Here is a 23,991-nt window from a genome sequence, read left to right as displayed (position 1 = left end):
ATGTTAGGCTTGAAATTGAGTAATCTCATCACATGTCCTAACCAAGTATAAGGGTTAGATAATGAGCTGAGCTTGAGCATGCTTAAAACAATGTGACGAATATTATCATCACTAAGCGATACCATCATCACTAAGCCGATACTAAGCAGCCCCTCGTATGTACCCAAACAATTCAATCATCATGTACACACATACTATAGTGTTAACTACTTTGTATTCTTTACTTTAATTTTTAAAAATAATTTTTATTGAGTTTTCGTGTTAACTTAAAATTTTTGAATAACTTCAAAAAAAAAGAAAATTCTAATTAGTTGGAAAATATCTAAACTCAAAAATAAACAAAAATAAATTTTTATACTTAAAATCAAAATAAAAGATTTTTAAAATATCAACTTGAATGTTGATATATTGGCGATCCTCAATCGAACCAATTAAATCGTAATAAATTCAAGAACAATATATTTTATCTTTTTTGACAAAAGTGGTGTAATTCTTCCGCGCACCCAATTTTTCCCATCTAACTGAAAGTAGCTTCTAAAAGAAGCTAATAAGAAGTTTCAATATATTTTAAACAGTCGCCTTGTCAATATTAAATGCAAAACTAAAATATAAAAGACATATTTAGTTCAAGTGATCATGAATTGCTCAACAGAATTTAAAAATATATAAAGAAAAATGAAGACAAACCAGTGTAGTTTGCGAAGTAGCACATTTAATACATGAACAAAATGAATAATTAAACCGAACTTTCCCGCTTAATTATATATATATATATATATATATATATACGAAAGCTCATAACAAAAGTTTTGTAACCAGACAAACAGTTATATATATACTAATCAAAACGTGTGCTAAACTTAATTTTTTTACAACTTGACATAGACAATAACAAAATGAAATTGCACCAACAAAGAAATATAATTTATAATAAAATTATTCCTTAAATTTACCTAAAATTCCAACATAAAAAAATAAAAATTTATCATTTAAACAAAATTTATCTTAAGAGATTACAATACAAAGATAAATAAAAATCAACAAAAAAAAAAAAAATTAAATTTTTAAAAAATTGAACAGAAACCAAAAATCATAGTGCAGATTTAAAAAACAAAACTGAAACGTCATCCACAAACAAAATAATTTCCTCATCTCTAGATAGATATCTACGTCATTCACTGCTGTATTTTAAAATCAATTTTCACATTCTATTTCACTTATTGAGCAACAAAATCATAAATGCCATTGCAAAACAACAAAGCCATTGCATAGACAACAACAACGATGTATTTAATTATCATCACGTCAAAAAAACGCAATTGATTCGCTTCAATCAACTACTTATTAATTTTAATATTTTTTTTTTTTTTATTAAATTAAATTTTATGTAAGTATAATTTTTATTTTAATATTAAATTTAAAATTTTCAATTATAATTCAAATTAAATTTTCAAACTTATTTTAAGATTATTTTTATATTTTAACAATTTTATATAAATTATTTAAATTTACTTTTTTTTTATATAAAAATAAATATTTTATTTAAGTTGTTAACTCCCTTTCCAAAAAAATTCTTAAATATTTCCTAATTTTCAAATTTTTAATTAAAATTTTTTTTTTTCATATGGTTCTGCATTCACCAATACGAACTCGTAATTTTACAAATTGTGAAAATCAAAATAACAACCATACAAATAACATCATGACTCACAATACAACTCAAAATTCTAACATTAATACAACAAAAAACAACATCTCTAATATAACACAAGATACTTCAACACAAGATAACTTTACAAATATTTCTTCTACTAAATTTATTAAATTACCACAATTTTGGCAAGAATCTCCCGATGCCTGGTTTTTACTTGTTGAAGGACAATTTGAAATTAATAATATCACTGATGATAGTTTAAAATTTCAAAATGTTCTAGTTACCCTTCAACGAGATACTATTTCTAAAATTTTTGACGTTATTAACCCTCCTCCTCTTTTCAATAAATATGATACAATCAAAAAAAATGTATATGAAAGATTTTCTCTTAGCGAAGAAAAACGATTAGAACAATTATTTTCAAAAACTGAACTTGGTGATCGTTCACCATCTGAATTATTCAGATTTATGAAATCACTTATAGGTACTGACTCCATTGTAAGTCAAGAATTACTTTTCAAATTATGGATTCGTAAATTGCCACAAGAAATACAAATCCATTTAACTTCTAGTAACAATCAAAATAAAGATGAAGTAATTATTTTAGCTGACAAACTTTTTGATTTAATCAACAAACGTCATTCTTCCAAATCTCCTATAGCTTCGAGTATAAATAATAATATTTTAGAACAATGCGTTAAAAATTTAACTGAATTAACCACGGCTATTTTTCAAAATTTAAATAAAATTTCTAATGATATTAATCAATTACAAATGCATCCAAGATCTAAAGATAGAAATAGATCTAAATCTCTAAATTTTTCAATATCCAGAAATTTTTCAAACAATCGTAATTTTAATTCACAAACACCTATTTGTTTGTATCACAAAAAATTTAAGAATAACGCTCTCAAATGTATACCCCCATGCAATTTTAATCAAAATCATAATTCAAATTACGAACAAAATTTAAACTGAAACGATCCATTATGACGGTGACGGATAATGGAACTATTATTAAACCTACTCGTCGCCTATTCATATTTGATAAATTCAATAAACTTAATTTTCTTATCGATACCGGTGCAGTTGTATCAGTTATTCCCTTTTCTAAATTTAAAATTTATAAAAGAAATTCGGATCTTACTTTGACTGCAGCAAACGGTTCTTCAATTGAAACTTTCGGTACAAAACTACTTAAAATTGATTTAGGTTTAAGAAGAGATTTTGAATTTCCATTCATTATTGCGTATATTGATACACCAATTTTAGGAGCAAACTTTTTAGAAAAATTCGGAATTATTGTCAATATTAAAAATAAAGAAATAATGGATTCTACTACAAAAATTAAAGTTGCTGGATCTTCTGGATTTTCTGATATTTTCTCACTCAAAATTCCTATTGTCGAAAATAAGTTTTCAAAATTACTTAATGAATTTCCATCTATTACCTGCGAACCAGATTATAAAAAAGTTAAACACCATACGGTTCACAGGATAGAAACAAAAGGTATTTTAACATTTTCGAAACCCAGACGTCTTGATCCAATCAAACTTAAAATTGCTAAAACTGAATTTGAATTTTTAGTTAAAACTGGTATATGCAGACCCTCAAATTCTCCTATTGCATCTCCACTTCATCTCGTTCCTAAAAAAGAACCAAATGATTGGAGACCTTGCGGAGACTATCGAAGACTTAATTTTATTACTACACCAGATCGGTATCATTTACCACATATTCACGATTTAACAATTGATTTAAAAAACAAACGATTTTTTTCCAAAATTGATCTTGTGCGTGCCTACCACCAAATTCCAATGGCAGAAGAGGACATTCATAAAACTTCAATAACTACCCCTTTTGGAATGTTTGAATTCGTAAGAATGCCCTTCGGTTTACGAAACAGTGCTCAAACTTTCCAACGCTTTATTAATGAAGTATTTTCTGATTTCGATTTTGTATTTACATACATTGATGACATTCTTATTGCCAGTGATAATGAAGATCAACATATAAATCATTTAAAATCAGTTTTCAAAAGACTTGAAGAATATAATTTAAATATTAAACCTTCAAAATGTACTCTCGGTGTAAATAAATTAAATTTCTTAAGTTACGAAATTTCAGGCGAAGGTATTAAACCATCTGTGATTTTAGTCGTTTGACCTTCTTTGTCGATTTTTTGTTTTGGTGTGTTAATTGTTTTGTGTTTATTTGTTGTTGTGTGTTTGTCTGCTGTACCTGTGTGATTAAGTTGTTTCCTGTAAACAAGTTTTAAAGGCTCAAATATTGTGTCAGAAATTGTGTTTATCTGTTCGTTTATTATTCTACCGTCGAATGTTTTCTGTTTGTAGATTTCCATGTTTTCGAGTACGTTGAGACGTCGGCCCTTTTCCTGTATGTGAAGAACCCTAACTGTTTTATTGATGTTTGCTGGGGAACATTCATTCTCGACCATGTGATTCGCGAAGTTAGACTCGGGTATAATGTTTGGATTCCGAATTTTTTTGTTGTAATCTCTAATATGTTCTCTGAACCTTGTTCTTATTTGCCGTCCTGTTTGTCCTATGTAACTATGCTGGCATCCGCAGGTGAGCTTGTATACGCCGTGGCTGCTAAACCGATCCTCTGAGTTAATGTTAGTTCTTAGTTTTCGCCCTAGATTGTTCGATGTTTTGAATGCTGTGTTAATGTTGTATTTTTTGAAGAAGTTTGCCAATTTATATGTTGCTTTTCCAGTATATGTCATAGTCGTCCAGCTATTATTTTCCTTTTCATTATTTCTTTTTGGTTCTCCATTTGTCCTTCTGAGCTTGTCTACTAGTGCTTTTTTATATCCGTTGTTCGCAGCGATATTATATATGACCTCAAGTTCTCTCTTATATGCCTCTTGTGTAAGCGGTGTTCTTTCAAGTCTATGTACCAAGTGCTTTAATGCTGCATTTTTATGCTGTTGAGGGTGATTTGAGGTATTGTGTATTATTGTATCGGTGGCCGTTGACTTTCTATATATGTCATAGTTAAACCTTTTAGCTTCTTTATCAATATTTATCGTGAGGTCTAGATAGTTGATTCCTCCGTCTTTTTCGGTTTCCATTGTAAATTTTATATTTCCGTGCTGCTTGTTGAGGTACTCAAAACTATTTTCAATTCAACAATAAAATATATAGACAAACAAACGGTCTTGGAATGGGAAGCCCCACATCAGCAATTCTTATGGAAGTTTTCATGCAAAATCTGGAAGGAAAGTACATACAGGAGCTGAAGTCCAAATTAGGCGTGTCATTTTATGCTAGATACGTGGATGACATAATATGCGTTTTAACTACTAATAACGAAGAGCTTGTACTGGAGTACCTCAACAAGCAGCACGGAAATATAAAATTTACAATGGAAACCGAAAAAGACGGAGGAATCAACTATCTAGACCTCACGATAAATATTGATAAAGAAGCTAAAAGGTTTAACTATGACATATATAGAAAGTCAACGGCCACCGATACAATAATACACAATACCTCAAATCACCCTCAACAGCATAAAAATGCAGCATTAAAGCACTTGGTACATAGACTTGAAAGAACACCGCTTACACAAGAGGCATATAAGAGAGAACTTGAGGTCATATATAATATCGCTGCGAACAACGGATATAAAAAAGCACTAGTAGACAAGCTCAGAAGGACAAATGGAGAACCAAAAAGAAATAATGAAAAGGAAAATAATAGCTGGACGACTATGACATATACTGGAAAAGCAACATATAAATTGGCAAACTTCTTCAAAAAATACAACATTAACACAGCATTCAAAACATCGAACAATCTAGGGCGAAAACTAAGAACTAACATTAACTCAGAGGATCGGTTTAGCAGCCACGGCGTATACAAGCTCACCTGCGGATGCCAGCATAGTTACATAGGACAAACAGGACGGCAAATAAGAACAAGGTTCAGAGAACATATTAGAGATTACAACAAAAAAATTCGGAATCCAAACATTATACCCGAGTCTAACTTCGCGAATCACATGGTCGAGAATGAATGTTCCCCAGCAAACATCAATAAAACAGTTAGGGTTCTTCACATACAGGAAAAGGGCCGACGTCTCAACGTACTCGAAAACATGGAAATCTACAAACAGAAAACATTCGACGGTAGAATAATAAACGAACAGATAAACACAATTTCTGACACAATATTTGAGCCTTTAAAACTTGTTTACAGGAAACAACTTAATCACACAGGTACAGCAGACAAACACACAACAACAAATAAACACAAAACAATTAACACACCAAAACAAAAAATCGACAAAGAAGGTCAAACGACTAAAATCACAGATTTCTACCTACCCCAGTCAGCCACACAAATCGATTAGTAAACCACCCTCGATTCTAAATGAACACACAGCACATACAAATAACTAAATATACACAAGCATCAATTTGACAATACCTGCTCATATACCTACGAACTATAAATACAGGACAAACGACAACAACAGATCAGAACGAAAATCGACACTGACGATGGCACAACGCCGAAACCGGTTTGTCTCAAAACCAAATTTGACAAGGGATGACGGAAAATCGTTCCAGTATTAAACCATCTTTAGATAGAATTGAAATCATAACAAATTTTGAAAAACCAATTTCTATAAATAAATTACAAAAATTTTTAGGTATGATAAATTACTATCACAGATATATTAAAATGTTAGCAACAGAACTTAGTCCTCTTCATGAAATGTTAACACATGCAATTAAAAACAAACTCAAACAATTAAATTGGACAAATGAAACCAGAACAGCTTTCGAAAATGTTAAAAAACTTTTTGCTAAAAATAATTTACTTACACATTTCGACAAAAATGGTACTTTATCATTAGCAGTAGATGCATCAAATGTTGCTATTGGAGCAGTTCTTCAACAAGCTAGCAATAATATACTAGAACCCTTAGCTTATTTTTCAAGAAAATTAACTACAACAGAAACTAAATATTCCACATTTGATCGTGAACTTTTGGCAATTTATAATTCAATTAAACATTTTAAACATTTTCTTGAAGGTAGAACTTTTACAATTTATACTGATCATAAACCTTTAATTCATGTCCTAAATTCTAAAGTAGATAGATCTCCTCGTCAACTACGTCATCTTGAATATATTGCTCAATTTACAAATGATATTCAATATATACGTGGAAAAGACAACATAGTTGACGACACACTTTCCCGTATTCCAGAAATAAATGCTATTTCAATTCAAGATATAAATTTAGAAACTTTATATAAAGAGCAACAAACTGATACATTTTTACAAAAACCATTTCTGATCAAAATTCTAAAAATAATTTGAAAGAAATTCATATTCCAGTTATTAATGTAAACATATGGTGTGATGTTTCTCTACAACCTTTTCGACCTTATGTTCCACATTCTATGAGAAGAATTATATTTGACAAAATTCACTCATTATCTCATCCAAGTATAAGAACAACTAGAAAATTAATTCAAAATAAATATTATTGGCCTAACATGCGTAAAGAAATTAACGATTGGACTTCATCTTGCATCAATTGTCAAAAATCCAAAATTTCAAGACATACTAAATCTATTCAAAAAATTCAAATACCATCAGGTCGTTTTGAACATATTCATATGGATATTGTTGGACCTCTTCCAGTTTCAAATGAAAATTGTTATATTTTAACAATTATTGATAGATTTTCACGTTGGCCTGAAGCTTATCCACTTAAAGATATTTCAACAAATACTATAGTAAAAACTTTTATTCAAAATTATATACCACGATTTGGTATACCATTGAATATTACAGTAGATCAAGGTTCACAATTCACCTCAAAATTTTTTACGGAATTAACTAAACTTTTAGGTTCTCATAAAATTCATACATCTCCTTACCATCCCCAAGCAAATGGCATGATAGAGAGATTTCATCGAACTTTAAAAGCAGCAATTATAGCATCAAACGACTCGGTTCATTGGTCTGACATTTTACCATTCATTCTACTTGGTTTACGAACTTCTATTAAAGAAGATTTAAAATGTTCATCTGCTGAACTTGTTTATGGCCAAACACTTAGAATACCTGGTGAATTAATTATTTCAAATAGTAATAAAGAACATGATTTTTCTAATGACGCTCTCCATAAAATAAAAGAATATTTTTCACTTGTTCGTTCTAAAGTGTTTCATCATAATAAAGAAAATTTTTTCGTTCTTAAACAATTAGAAAATTGTGAGTATGTTTTTGTTAAAGTTCTTCGTAAATCTAATTTAGAATCACCTTATGAAGGACCTTTTAAAGTTATCTCTAAGAAACATAAAACATTTACAATTCAATACAAAAATACTATTAAAAATATTTCAATTGATTTACTTAAACCAGCAAACATACTTATTAACACTAATTTAAATACAAATACATTAAACAACAAAAAACAAAAAAAGGTTACATTTAATATTAATTAATAATTTGTTTGTTTCAAATTTTCTTGGAGGGGGAGTAAATATAGTGTTAACTACTTTGTATTCTTTACTTTAATTTTTAAAAATAATTTTTATTGAGTTTTCGTGTTAACTTAAAATTTTTGAATAACTTCAAAAAAAAGAAAATTCTAATTAGTTGGAAAATATCTAAATTCAAAAATAAACAAAAATAAATTTTTATACTTAAAATCAAAATAAAAGATTTTTAAAATATCAACTTGAATGCTGATATACATAGATACAAGGCAGCAGAGAGATACTCACAAACGCATGTCATCATCATCCGAAGTGGGACTTACATATACACACGCATATGACTACAAACTACAAATATGCATGTATATAGCTGGTAACCAAGCATGAAGTTCACGAAATTACAAGAACTTACGAGAAATGGGTGAACGAGGAAACCGAGAGTATAAAAGCAGCTCAAGCTGAGGCATAACTCAACAGTTTGATTTGAACACGCAATTAGTTGTGAAGTAAGAGTTAGTAGTCTAATAAAGTCCATTTTGCATTATTGAATATTGGAGTTATTTATTCAACAGTTTAGCCATTCGAACGTTAGCAGAAGGTTTGGAATAAGCGGAATTTCACTAAATTCGTTACAATAACATAGAGTTCTTATAGTTATACAGCCGTAATATTTCGATAATTAAGTAGATGGGCGGAACACAGGGGCATTTCAGGTCTTCGAAGAAGTAATCAATTAAAAATACTTCGTAGTGTTATTTTGGTTCTACTGCGTATTCCACGGGAGCACATAAAAAAGCATACGGCATTGACCACACCAACGCCATAAGTTTATACAACCAATTACTTAACCCACCTTCATCGAAAATGTTCATATTCACTGTAATGCATACCCTGTAGTCAAACCAACTGTGAAATACTTTACCGAAAGAAATGAAGCTAGTAAAATCAGCAAATCAGGTTTTATGTACTTGAATTAACAGACATTCAGTAAAATTGATCGCATTACCGCAACCGACCTTTTTCGTCATGAAACAAATTTGTTTTGTTATTTCAACAGAAGAAAAACTTTTATTCTTTGACTAACAATATGCTGTAAAAATTACAGATTTTCAATCAATCTAACTGATTTTGCTTTTAATATAACTGATTTCACTGGTCACTTCAACAGCGAACAACTGTCAGTAATATGCAAACGTTGCTGCTAATTTTAAGGAGAAACTTACGCTCGCGCGCTTACTACCTTGCTCTTATGATTATCGTACCACCGAAATATCTGTCATATTAACAGCCACTGTTGACGAACACCTGTTATTTTAACACAGTTTTCATTGGTAGTCTTAGGGTAACGCTAATAATTGTTAGTTAACAGAGCGGAGCAGACGACCATCGTGGTGGTAAGCGTGCTATGCCTACCACACCAAAAATCCTGGGTTATCGGCCTGTGAAAATAACATCAATATTTTTAGACAAAAAGTTTTTCAATTAGAAATAATTTCTGGACTGGGTCGCCCAGCAATTATTGTATTTAATTTTTTTTACCAGTCATTATATTTCATTTGATGAACTTTTTTTGTTTACTTGACTGTTAAAACACTCAATTCATTATTTTTATAAAAGGAAAAATCAGTTCAATCATTATCTTCTATAGGCGTTTTTACAATTTTAGTATAATTTTTTTGGCAAACCCTATTTTTAACAGTTCGGAACTATAAAACGATAATGCAATGGAAACGAGAAAGCGTGCCAGTTCCAAACTGAAGATTTTCTTACAGGGTATATAATGTGCCGCAAGCATTACCTAACAGTATTTTTGTATAAATTTGTTGAAACGATTTCACTCTATTAGAGTCTTCGACCACCTGCCTGCCACAGGACACACTCAACTGATTTGCATTTTAAATCAGCTCAAATGTAATTACGTGACCATAATTCATATAAATGAATGTCAAATAGAGAATGAATTGTGTACAATTCATGGCAAGTGAGTCGTTGGAAATGTACAATTGACATACACACGCACTAGATATTAGGGTTGTGCCAACAATATTAAATATCCTGCGAAAAACTTGTTCATGTGGACTTTTCTTCCTCATCGAATGGGTATTGGTCCTAACTATTCTGCCTTTATCCAAATTCTATAGGTAGTGATTTAAGTAGAGAATTCCTTGGTGGAGCTCTAACCTCTAACACCGATATCTCTTTGGTCCATCCCTATTAAAACTGCAAGTTTTCTTGGACTCCTACTAAAGAATAATGATGAAAATTGCACCCATTGGATGAGACGGAGCGCTGCTACAGCAACACAGCATGAAACTTAGCAGGCAAACTATTTCATCCAGATGCCGTTTAGAGCTCGAATCATATCTTTAGGAGTTAATATCTTGCGAAACGATACATATATATTTTAATATCCTACATTTACGGGTAGTCTGGGTTGGTCGCCCTAATATTCTTAACGAAATGCCTACTTTGGTGTACAAAATCTTAAAGGATTATAAGGATATACAAATGTTTGTTTTTATTAAAGTTAAACTAAAGCAGTTTTTAGTTTATTGTCAACCAAATATATTACTTTGAAATTTAAAAACTAATTGGAGCGAATTCGACTTTAAATAAAAGTGCAGAAAAACTAGCAAAAAAGTTCCAGAAAATGAGAAAATGGCGATTCTGTTGCATGAGCTCCCAGCAGCTTACGACGTTAAGCGCATTTCGTCGTTTCAGCCACTGATCATCGGGTAGATTATAAACTAAAGTGAGAAGGTGATGACCCGAAATATTTGACAAACCTTTCCGAGAGTTTGTTGTACACCCCGTGTTTAGCTTCGCTTACTGCAGGCAGTCTTTGAACAAACGTTTCAAGTAAACTCAATCACAGTAAAACGAATTGTGTGCTTGGGACCTCGGATATAAAAAGATTATTGTGAAAAGAAAGGTAGCAATGGACGGGATGGAACCAAATAACATCTACAAGAAAAGCCAAGCAAGAAAGCGCAGTTCTGATGAAAGACTGACGCTCAAGCTATGAAAAGTGAACTATTTCATCATGCCGTAACGTATAAGAATAACGAGACGGTCATAGAATTGAAAGACAACTTAGAGATGACTGAGAGCACATATAAAAGCGTGCACCGCCAATCAAGACAATGCTAGTCAATAGTAATTGTTAGGAAAACCAGCCTTCGTTATGTAGCATCTTCCGAGGCAAAGTGGCTAAACGTTTTACGCGTTGTATGAAATACATATATTTAGTTGGCTGATTGACAAGAGACATAAGGCCAGTGTTCTGAGTGTGCACAACTGCCGAGGTCACAATAATCACTCACAGCATATTGAAGTCAAGATGCAAACTTATTTGTAGCAAACAGTCTGAGACAAAAATCGCATGAATCTGATGATCTCTGGCCGAACGAAGTAACAGCATATTATACACTTTATATAGCAAATAAGAAAAAAGAGGGATCGAGTAAAGAATAAGTGCTATGAGAAGAAAGGGCGCCGGAAATTATGAGGGGGGCTTGAGATGCTGGTATTAGTAATAATTCTCAATTTAAAAGGAAGCGAAAATTCACCAGATCGCATAAGGTTTCAAGGCCTTGTAACCTAGTTTCAAAGCGTAGTTAAGTTATTGCTAAATGTCGATGATATAGATGAGTAGATCCAAGAAAAACATAATCAAACTACAGTCGGGTCTACGTGGCGAAATGACTCAGGTTTTAACGGATTAAGGTCTGTTATTTCAAAATTACGCTCTTTAACTCGGCGAACGCCGTGGAGTGGTGGTGGCCGTGCTCGTCTACTACTCCGAAGGTTACTTCAGAAAAATCTCTCGGCAGGTGTGAAACGTTCAGCAAAAATGCAGCGGCATATGTTGTTTGGAATTGCCAATTTCCAGGAAAATTAACAAGTAGCAAGACGCGAATCGAAGGAGATGCTCGGCCTAAAGCTGCATGGAGGTATATCGAGCCTTGTATTTATTTATTTTTATCTGAGATGGCATGACCCTGGCATTTTCGAGGGAGTAGATCTTCGGACGAATACATTTTGGCGAAATTGCACAATGTTTCCTAATATGGTCATAGTGTTAGAAGTAAAACAAGTTAAGCTGTTGCGGAAAACCGAAAGCATTTTCATCCTTTCAGCAAATTCAAAGCAAAAACAACACTACGACCTGACAATACCCAACAATTACATAATTCAGCTTAGTGCGCCTATATGTATGCAACGTAATGTTGCACCAATTTTTGGTGATTTGTTTTTTTTTTTTGATTATGGAAAATTTTGATAGTCCCTGTACATTTCCATAGTAGCTGAACCATTTTGGCTTCATATGAAACAGTCTAACCATGCATTTTGTCGTAATTGTATTGTTAGTAAATGCAAAATAGGCACCATAGATACATGTAGTATGTAGAAAAATATATTTAACTTGCTCCGCTAAGTACAAGTCACGGAAATTCCGCGCAATGCATATTTGCACGTCAGCATTACGTGTGAGCGTTGCTTAAAAATTCTTTCGAACTAACAAATACACCAACGGGTACACTCACCGTTATAGACCCAATCAACTTCACCACCCAAAATGTGCACATATGATGTATACTTGCCTATATATTTAGCTACTAGGCACTTGTGTGAAACAAAAACGCAATTCATGCCTTATTTAATATTTTGTAATTTTTTTTTTTTTTTTTTTATGGAAATTTGTATTTTCAGGTGGCACCGCCAATATGGCGCGGCATTATTGTACAGGGATAATTTATTTTATCGCTTACAACAAATCTAAATTGATCGTTAGACTCCCCACACGATGTTCAAAGTTGCCAACGTAGCATTTATGCTTTTATTGCTGAATAACGGTATTTACTCATATGCTATATATACTGCCAGAATAAGTGCAATTCATATATTTGCTGAAAAGGATATTTTTTTTGCCAGTATATATACGAATTTGTTGTTGTTGCAGCGATAAGGACACTCCCCTAAGGATGTAGATCCGGTACGTTCCGGTACCAAGCCCGACTATTTCGGGTACGATTTGTTATGCCTACATGCGACCTTCTAAGCCATACCACCCTCCCAACCCCTATATCCATGAAGAGTTCGGGGTCGCCAGTGCCTCGGCTGTTAATGAAACAGGATTCGCCACGGAAAGGTGAGGTTGACAAGAAGCTATATATTGCGCTGGCAACCTGAAAGGGTTGCACTACACAACCCCTTGAATATATTTGGTATTTTAGTCGCCTCTTACGACAGGCATATCTGCCGCCTGTATTTCTAACCCCCTAACCCCCTGGGGGTAATCTATTCCTATGTTGTTCAAATATTTGTAAGAGAATTTCGCCTCACTTCCAAGACAAGCGTATTTTATTTGTGAGGGGAATGAATAGTGAAATGAAGTTTTGGTTTTAGCGTATGCCTCATACATATATGACCACATAGCTTTTCTTCCTAGAATCCAGTACAGGTCGCTCGATAATAGCTCTGAATTCAGACGTATCAAATATATGCCACTTCTGATTTATATGTAATCGAAGCAATTTCGTGCTTTCTTGTATTTAATCCACATTTTCCAACTAATAATTTCAACGAAAAAAAACTTCTGAAAATACAAAAATGTTAGTGATGATAAATGATCTAGTAAGATTAATCGCAAAACGGTGAATATTGACAGTGGTGTCGCACAGTCGAAAAAACTATACACTTAGTTGTCTATTTATAGTTTTAATCCAACTTAGCTTATATCAATAATATTTTTTTTTTGTGTTTTCAGTTGCTACACATTTCCCTTCCTCATGGCCATACAACAGAACTCAACACTTATCTACGATAATGTAGATGAATGTCCTTCTTTGCTCAAGGAACCTGAAGAGCTAAGTCGTTATAGCCCAATACTGCCATTAAAGCAACAAATACATGCTACGAAATACAATAAACAGCAATCTGATGGTAATAACAATAATCACCAGATTTTAGATAATAAAATTAAAAATATATACAAATACCGAAAATATACCGGTAATGATTTAAAACGTAATTATGCTGGTAGTAGTTGCAGTGGAAGGAGTAGTCGTAGTCGCACGGTGTCACTTAGCGGCGTCAATAGCACAGAGGTGAGTGTGAACAAAAAGTTTGGTCAGATTCGTATACATTTTGCGTGCTTTTTTCATTCAAAATTATGTTTTCTTAAGTCTCGACGGAATATTATGAGTATACCTTAGAAATCTTCTTAAACATTGCCGAGGCTTTCAACAATGTCTCTAAATGAGCGATCATGGATGGTTTTAACTAAACTGAAGTACATCCAGCCATAAAAAATGGACCGGCTGCATGTTAGCTTAAAAATAAAGATAACTTCACAGTGGGGGTTGTATGAGGCTACGAAATCAGTGGACAGTGGCACGCCGCAGGGTGGGGTTTGCTGTTGATCAAACTAGATTTACGCAGAAGACGTTGCAATTAGCACAAGCGGTAAGTGCCTTCCAACAATTAGCTCTTTGATGGATCAGTCGCTTAGGGATAAACATACCTATGCATGAAATGTCGGTATGATCGCCAACAAGGAAAAGACGGATATGGTCTTATTTACTAAGAGGTACAAGATCCCAAATTGGACCTGACATATACTGAGAGGGCTGAAGCTGCAGGAGAATATGGAGGAGAGAGTGAAGAGGACCTTGACGGCACTCTATGCATGTAAAAGAATGCTGGGGTGTACGTGGGGTATATAGCCCTCCCTCTGTCTTTGGGTGTTTACAGCGATTGTAAAGCCTATCCTATACTATGGAGCCATACACAAATCAAAATCAATGGTTAGCATAATGGGAGCCATTCCACACATTCCACCTGTGGACCTTGTGGCAAAGAACATTGCGTTAACAATTGCAATGATGCCCAATGCCTCGGGCAGCCTGAGCGCAGATCATACGGCACTAGTAGTGTAGCGGCATCAAATATTGGACGGACAGACTACCTACTTCGCTGTACATCTAGGTATATTGAAACCCCGGGCATATGGAAATATGTAAATGAAAATTGTTTTTGAGCTCGAATCGAACCTTTAATCGTAAATGAAAATGAAAAAGTGGATAAGCTTGTTAAACAGGACGCATCGATCAAAGCTTGCAACATAGACGTTCCAATCAGATTGAGCGAAATTAAAAAAAAAACGAAAACTGCAAACGATCGGCCAAGCAGGAAAGGCGCGGATCCAAGCACGGGGCTTTAAAGTGTCGTTCTTAAAACCTTAGGTTAACAAAGTTACTCTTATCATTGAAAAGAGGGGACTGTAAGCTTATGATGGGTTTTTCTGACTGGACACTTCCATCTGGTGTCACATGCTTTTGAGTTGTTGTAAGTCCGATTTAAATTTAAAAAACACGCATTCATTTTATACACTTATAGCACTTTTCTTTTGTTCAAATTCACACTTTGAATGCATAGCACTCCCATATGCCCTCACATATACATAAATTCGATTCATATGAAAGTGCCTAAATTTCATATGAAAGTGCAAAGAAAACGCACTTCCATATGAACCCAAGGCACTTCGGTATGATACTCAAATTTCCTCTAACAAATTGACAACAAACAATTTTTCAAAAATATTGTAGCACTAAGAAAAGTTTTAATTTAAAATTTATTCATTAAAAAATTCTTTAAACATTTAAAATAAATTTTATTTTATTTATTTTATTTTATTTTTATTTTTTTTTTTCAATTTAAAAAAGTTTCAGTGTACATATAATTTTGTATATGTATTGTGATTTGCACTTCAATATAAAATTTTTTTGATTTTATATTTTGACAAAAAAAAAAAATATATATATACATATATCCATACAAGCATTATACAAAAAATTTATTTCATTCAATTTACAATATTACTTAATCTTCTTGCTATTTTTTTCATTAACTACAGGAGCAAGGCCATAAGGAAATACCAATTTGGTTGGGCGAGGAGCCGCGTTACGTGTCCGGCGTAAATAGTCGCACCACCTGCAATGACATTATCAAAGCTTTGATTGATGATGAAATCCGTAATGGAGGCAATGAGAGCTATTTTGCCAAGCTTAACAAATGTAAGTCACAACTGACAAGCAGTAATAGTTATTTTTAGTGGATATAAGTTGAGGTTTTATGAGGGTGGGAAATGCAAGAAAGACAAGCGCTGTTGAAATATGCTTTCATTTCCGCTTCTCTCTTTATCTCTCATACTACATACAAACACACAATTTTTTACTAATCATACGGTTTCGATTTCGAAATTTAAATATTTGCTTCAAAAATGCTTGATAGCTACCATCAAATACAAAATATGTAAATACTAACCATACAATTTATTGTAATTTTTATTGATTTCATTTGGGCATTTTCCTACAATACACAAATTTTACACCACCCACAACACTTTGCATTTTATAACTTGATGACTTTCGTGGGCTACACTAAACTGCGCGCTGCTACCTGCATGCCGGCTTTTTATTTTTATATACATGAACTATGCTTCCGGTGCTTTCCTCGAACTATGGACTTACTTCCGTTATTGTTTGGCGTTGGGTGTTGTTTGACGCTGCTTGACACCCGCTAAACATTTTATATATGTGCGTGCATATGTGTGTATGCCTTACAACAACAATAAAAACAATGCGACAAATAGATGGCGCAGCATCGCGTGACTGCAACGATTACGTTATAACGGAAAGTTGGCGCGGTATCGAACGCAGCTATGATGGCAATATGGCGATTTTGCCCGTTTGGAAGGCCTGGAGTCGTGTGCACAATGAGGTAATATTCACTAACATTTGTCCTTTTATTTTTTCTTATATAAAGGAAATATGTACATAAAAAATTTGCAAAAGCTATGCGCATACTTTTTTATACCCAACTGTACTTGTACACAGGGTATTATAACTTTGATTGGATAACGGTTGGTTGTACAGGTATAAAAGGATCGAAATAGATATAGACTTCCATATATCAAAATCATCAGTATCGAAAAAAATTGATTAAGCCATGTCCGTCCGTCCGTCCGTCTGTCCGTTAACACGATAACTTGAGTTAATATTGAGATATCTTCACCAAATTTGGTATACGAGCTCATCTGGACCCAGTATAGACTGGTATTGAAAATGAGCAAAATCGGATGATAACCACGCCCATTTTTTATATATATGTATAACATTTTGGAAAACACAAAAAACCTGATTATTTAGTAAATAATACACCTAGAATGTTGAAATTTGACGTGTGGACTGATATTGAGACTCTTGATAAAAATTTGAAAACAGTTTTTAAAATGGGCGTGCCACCGCCCACTTGTGATAAAATCAATTTCACAAATATTATTAATCATAAATCAAAAATCGTTTAACCTATCGTGGCACCGCCCCTTTTACGACTAAGCTATTTTCTATGTTTCGGGAGCCATAACTCGAAAAAAAATTAACAAATCGTAACAAAATTGGGTGCACATATTTTCCTTATAGCAGGAACATATCTTTATTTTAGAATAAACAGTAAGGAAATCCCCATATCTGAAGGAAAACTGCATTACTACCCGCTCAAGGTCATTGGTGTTAGCCTCTGTATCCTTATTGCTTCTTTTAAACGAAAATTAGTTCAGAATAGAACCATATGTATATGGGGTATTCCATCCCATTTCGACCAATTTTGAACCCGACCCCTTTAGAATTGGCTGAAAGTTTTTCTTCTTTTTCTATCTTACGAAAGACGTTTTTCAGAATTTTTTCAAATTTTTTCATCCAACTCAAAAAAAGTTATGAATATTTAAAAAAACACCGTTTTTGTTTTCAAAATGCTATAACTTTTTGAAAAATTTACCGTTTAGGATCTTTGTTTTTTTAATTTGTTTTTAAATGTACTTTTCGGAAAAAATACAAAAAAATTTTAAGTTTTTTTTTCAATTAAATAAAAAAAAAAAAAATATGGGCCCACTCCGGGATTAGTGGGGATGATTGCAGAATTGACTGGTTTTTTATGAAAAAAAAAAAAAATGGCGAAATTCGAAAAATCTCGAAAAACTGAAAAATTACAAAAAAAAACTTTAAAATTTTTTTTTGTATTTTTCCGAAAAGTACATTTAAAAACAAATTTAAAAAAAAAAAGATCCCTAACGGTCAATTTTTGAAAAAGTTATAGCATTTTGAAAACAAAAACGGTGTTTTTTTAAAAATTCATAACTTTTTTTGAGTTGGATGAAAAAATTTGAAAAAATTCTGAAAAACGTCTTTCGTAAGCTAGAAAAAGAAGAAAAACTTTCAGCCAATTCTAAAGGGGTCGGGTTCAAAATTGGTCGAAATGGGATGGAATACCCCATATGCATTATTGCGCGGCCTTGTAACACTATTAAGCACACAAAACAAACAACAACAGCATTTAAAGTGTACAGCTAGGTATGTAATGTTCGGTTGCACCCGAAATTAGAATTCCTTACTTGTTTCTTATATAAAGGAAATATGTACATAAAAATTTTGCAAAAGCTAAGCGCATTAGGGTGGGTCGATTTGTATGGACTAAAGTGAACCGATATCGCGCCATCGATTTTTCGACAGAATTTCGGCTCAGGAAAACAAGTTCCACTACGCATACCCAAAAAAATTATTTTCGAGCCTGTGAAATTTCATTTTTTTTTTTTACTTTTTTTTCGACTTTGATTTTTAGGGTTTTTTCATCACCTACTAAAACAATTTTCATATGTATACCCTCTCTGACCCAATAATGTCCGCTACGAACGTTGTCGATAACAGCTTTTTGAAAAAAAAAATATTCATGAAAATTTTGCAATCAAATGAAAATTTTTTTAGTAGGTCATGAAAAAAAACCTTAAAAATCAAAGTCGAAAAAAGGCAAAAAAATGAAATTTCGCAGGTTCGAAAATTATTTTTTGAGTATATGTAGTGGAACTTTTTTTCCTGAGCCCAAATCCTATCGAAAAATCGATGGCGCGATATCGGTTAATAAATCGACCCACCCTAATGCACATACTTTTTTATTAAGTATAGTCAATCAAACTGTGCTTTAAATGTAATGTTATATATATTATTAGTAACGGTAGCAATGTGTTAGCAAAGAACCTGTCTATATATCGTAGTCATATAATGATATTATTCTACAAAAGAAAAACAGGTAATGAAATAATAAATGGTGCCGCACGCAATGCTAAGAAAAGGGCATAACAGTAGTAGCAAGAAAAATCACGCAATCAGAAACGAATTCAAAAAGTGTTTTGAAATACATATGGAACTTGAATCAAATTGATTTATTGCATTTGCTTTTTTTCCAACAAATTCTAGAAACATATCGGTTCAAAGTGGCCTCTGGTATTATAAGACACGAGCCAGATCCGTGCGCATCTTGCGCAACCAATATAAAAGTCTCTTACCAAATATCAACAGAAATCAGCTGTTTTATCAATCAATTAAAACTTACAGCTTGCGCTGTTATCTGGCGTATGGTAGCAACTGGTGGTAATGCAGTGCAAATATTCACAATAGTGCCATAATACAAATAGATTTAATTGTGTGTTCACAATCGTTTATTTTTAACAAATTATTTTAATAAAATATAGCTAAATAAAAGCACTACGGCCAAAATTGCCCAAAGCTCGCTAATAGCCCGAATCTCCATCTTTACAACCAAAACTTTATTTATAGATTTGGATTCCAAATAAGAGCGATAAAGGGACCCGTACATAAAAACAGCAATTAGAAATAATGTATATGATAATAAGGCTTCTTCTTTGCTCTCAGAACAGTAAAACTTTTTACCCCGCTAATTTTTCGAAAATCGTATAGCATAACTTAATATATAGAAAGCTTAATAATCTGCAACAAATGTTTGCGGCGCAAAGTACCACAAGCAACTTTTCTGTAATCGTTTTAAATGCAATTCCTTTAACTAGACACTCCTCCAACTCACACTTCACTTCCTACATCTGCTATCATCGGCAAAACTCGATTTAAAAGCATGTGACGCCAGAAGGCAGTGTCCAATCAGAAAACCCCATCATGAGCCTACAGTCCCCTCTTTTCAATGATAAAAGAGTAACTTAGTTAACCTAAGGTTCTTATACCTACACATGATCTTCAACGCTTTGCAGCCCGGCGCTTAGTTCAACGTTTTTACTGCTTGGTCGACAATGTGCAGCTCTCGCTTTCTTGTAACCTCGCCCAATAAGATTGGAACGTCTACGGTACACGATTCGAGCGATGCGCCCCGCTCATCCACTTTCTCATTTCCATATATTCCCATATACCCAGGAACCCAATATAGATGTGCATTTCTGCCTAACCCGAATCTTTTTAGGGTTTGCTTACACTCTAACATAGTTTAAGTCGTTGGGCTATGAGATATTATTGCCTTAATTGCTGCTTTGCTGCCAATGTAAAATTTTACGCGGCTGCAATTTAAGCTATTTTCCTCCAATATTTCTACTGCTTTAGTCACGACTAAATGCTTGTAGTATTTGTTTATTTTCGGATCTGTGCATTATACCGCAGACCCTATTCCTTTCATTTCTTTGGAACCATTAGTATACACGTGTATCGCCTCGTCAGCCCTTTGAGCGCATTTGCGCCAAATTTCCACCTCTATCGTGGCTCTAAAAGAACTATCGAGGCGTAGAAAGGTTACTAGGTAGTATGTCCGTCCAATATTTGATGACACTATAGTAATATTACCGTATGGTCTGCGCTCAAGTTGCCATGTTCCTCGCCACCTGGTCGACATGTGAAATGTGCAGAATGACATACAGTGCAGCCATCGGGCTTATTTTTAGGACTCCCGTTATGCAAAGCCTTGATAGCCTACTAATTTTCTAATTTTTAATCTAATTTTTTAGGTAAGCTCTCTTTGGAGTGGACGTGCACCAAACTAGTACTCCATAGTATAGGAGACGCTTTACAACCCAATGACAGAGAGACGGCGATAGACCACGTACACACCAGCATTCTTTTACATGCATGAAGTGTCGTCGAGGCCTACTTCACTCTATCCGCCACGTTGAGCTTCCACGACAACTTATTGCCTTGAAAGATTCCTAGATATTTGGTACTGTGTTTCTCCTACAGGGGCTTCTAGATAGGCCTAGACCAATTCGGTACCTTATAACTTCTAGTAAACAGGACCATATCCGTGCCCCTGCCCACCTATTTTGTGTGCTCATACAGCCCTCACTTCCAAGTAATCTTCCTGCAATTGAGCATGCAACCGATCCATCTGGTTAGGGCTGGATGTATTTCATTGTACTTAAGATGCTCCTGGATTGCTCGTTTAGAGATATTGTTGAAAACCCCGGCAATTGCCTATGTTTATAACAAATGCAGTGCCGTGTATACCGTGCAATTCAAGACACTTAATAAGTGCATTCTAATGGACAGATTCCAATAAAAATGTTACATGCAAATGCAGTACTATTGTAATCCATATGAATCAATTTTGCTTGTAGGGAAATGTGAACATGCGGAATAACTTTTCAGGGCTTACTATAAAACTTCCTATGTTATGTACTTTTTGAACAAACATAGTTCAAAACTGTATCACTTTCCATACAATGCCGAAGACTAAAAAAAATTAATTCACATTTCAGATACGGCTAAGCATGAAGCATTACAAAGACGTCGCAGAACCCATACCACCCAAACAACGTAACAACTGGTTACAGTCCATACGTAGATATCTTGCAAAACTGTTTAAATTTCCGAAACGTGGCAACAAAACTCCGCCATCTAATACAAACAAGAAGCAAACACATCTGCTACCCATCAAAGAAGAGTCGTCGTCTCCCGATGAAATTGTCTTTATAGTATTACCCGATAACAAATATGACAATTTATTAGATCCTTCCAAATTTCGTGAATCCTCACATGCGCCCGCTACCAACCACACAAATGAATGCAACACAAAAGCCGAAATGCTCAAATGTAAGCTCTACAGCCTCTCCGAGACACGTAACTCCATGCGACAAAAAAAACGTAATAGAAGAATGTCAAAAAAGAAAATTACAGCTAGTTTTAAAAGTCCACCAGTCAATAAATCGACTGAAGCGAGCAATTGCATACGCCGACGCAAAGATGCGCCCTTACGTAACTCAATACGTCATAAGTTGGCACAAAAGACCAGCGAAATCGATACACTCTATAAACGTGAAAACGAATTAACAAGACGTTTAAATCATAAATGCCAACTTTATAAGCAACATAATGACTTATACGCAAATGCTGATCAAAGATTGGAAATCTCGATTGGACAAATACAACGAAGCGTAGAGCAATATGCTGAAGAAATTATACGTACCGAAAATGAATTACTCGAATTAAAAAATGAAATACAACAGGATATATCGATTGTAAATAATTTGAAACGTATAACGATGAATGGAGAGGATAATGCAAATGATTGTGGAGTGCCTCTGGAATGTGAGTTAGATCAGGCAGCAGTGAAGAATGTGGAACAACAACAGCGAAAATCTGGCGGTACGACTAATATGGAAATGCAATTTGTTGATAATATTTATGAATTTTGTGATAATAATGCAAGCATGTTGGTATAACTAATGGCGTCGTCACAATGGATTTTCTGGAGCAATTCAGACTTACATAGCAGTGCAACTAATTTCACCTTGCCCATGCATATACAAAATTTTGCGAAGTTGTATCTCCTATTAATTTGTTTAAATGCAGTTTTTAATTGTGAAAACGTTGGAAAAGTATCAACGAGTGGGAAAAATAATTTCACTTGTAAAGTCTGAAAGCACTCATAGCAAAAAACAAAGGTAAAATTCTTCTTCTTTTGCTTTGCTTGCAACAAAAGTTGAAAGTTGACTACTTTTGCATGTCAGATGGTGCTGGTGATGCGCTATTTGCCGACGCCCATGCAAACACATGCAATCTGTTCATCAAAAGCTGTGTGTCGAGCCTATAAGGTTCTTAAGTACCCAATCAAATTTTAAATTTATACGGCATTTCCTCATCTCAACTTAAATTTCACGCGTCACTTCACTAGTACACAACTTTTAGCAAATATTTGTGTCACATTTTATTGAAGCAGCAAGCAATTTTTAAGAGCTTGTTTTTAATGGAAATATTATTTACTACACATTTTTTGGTAACACCATTTGTGCCTAAATTTTAACAGAAACATATTTTTAATCCTGCTGAATATACAAATTCTGTTCAAATTATATTTAGTTTTTATAGAATGTAGCATATCGTCGGCTTATATTCAATACTCTCCATCAGCAATTTTAACGAAAATGGTTTTTAGATGGCAAATTGATCTCTGATTGACCTTTCATATATGACATCAACTCCAGGCTCAAAACTTAGCTGAAAAGTTATTAATTCTCATTTCAAAAATTTCACTATCAGCAATGAAATATTTTTTCAAATGCAAAGAAAAAGGGGCAACGTTAAGATAATTAGAGCTCCGAACTTCTGTGTAATATATTTTATAAGAACGGAGAGTTCTATTACGAATATTAAAACATATTTGTCGAAGTACACTCAGAAAAAAATTTCTCCTGATTAAAGAAAAATAGGAATGAAATGGCACTTAAGAAACTTTTTCCTCATTCGCATGGCCAAATTTCTTCAAAATGAGGAAAAATTCTTCAAATTGAGGAATTTCTCCTCATTTTGTAGAAATTTTGGCCATGCGAAGAGGAAAAAATTTCTTAAGTGCCATTTCATTCAAGTTTTTTCTGAGTGTAGAGTTGGGCAGTTACACCAGCGATAATGTCGAAAATAAACATTAAATTTTGAACAGAGTCTCCGTTTTCGAGTACAAAATGTTGATGTGCATGCACGTCGAAGTATAGGGAGGCAAGGGA

The 23,991-nt window shown here is 33.6% G+C and overlaps 1 protein-coding gene and 1 long non-coding RNA gene across 2 annotated transcripts in view; one reads left to right on the top strand and one right to left on the bottom strand.

Annotated features, from left to right (window-relative positions):
• meru overlaps nt 1-23,651 on the top strand; it is a 29,006-nt gene extending 5,355 nt beyond the window's left edge. The window contains exons 2-5 of the mRNA XM_067787633.1: nt 13,915-14,254; nt 16,063-16,222; nt 16,801-16,928; nt 21,751-23,651. Coding sequence (XP_067643734.1) covers nt 13,937-14,254; nt 16,063-16,222; nt 16,801-16,928; nt 21,751-22,713 — 1,569 coding nt within the window. The 5' untranslated portion in view covers nt 13,915-13,936 and the 3' untranslated portion in view covers nt 22,714-23,651. The remainder of the gene's footprint in view (nt 1-13,914; nt 14,255-16,062; nt 16,223-16,800; nt 16,929-21,750) is intronic.
• LOC137252482 (uncharacterized) overlaps nt 1-23,991 on the bottom strand; it is a 613,814-nt gene that overhangs the window by 577,153 nt on the left and 12,670 nt on the right. The window lies entirely within an intron of this gene.

Source organism: Eurosta solidaginis, chromosome 5 (assembly GCF_040869045.1).
Source record: "Eurosta solidaginis isolate ZX-2024a chromosome 5, ASM4086904v1, whole genome shotgun sequence".
NCBI lineage: Eukaryota > Metazoa > Arthropoda > Insecta > Diptera > Tephritidae > Eurosta > Eurosta solidaginis.
This window is presented reverse-complemented; position numbering and strand designations above follow the sequence as displayed.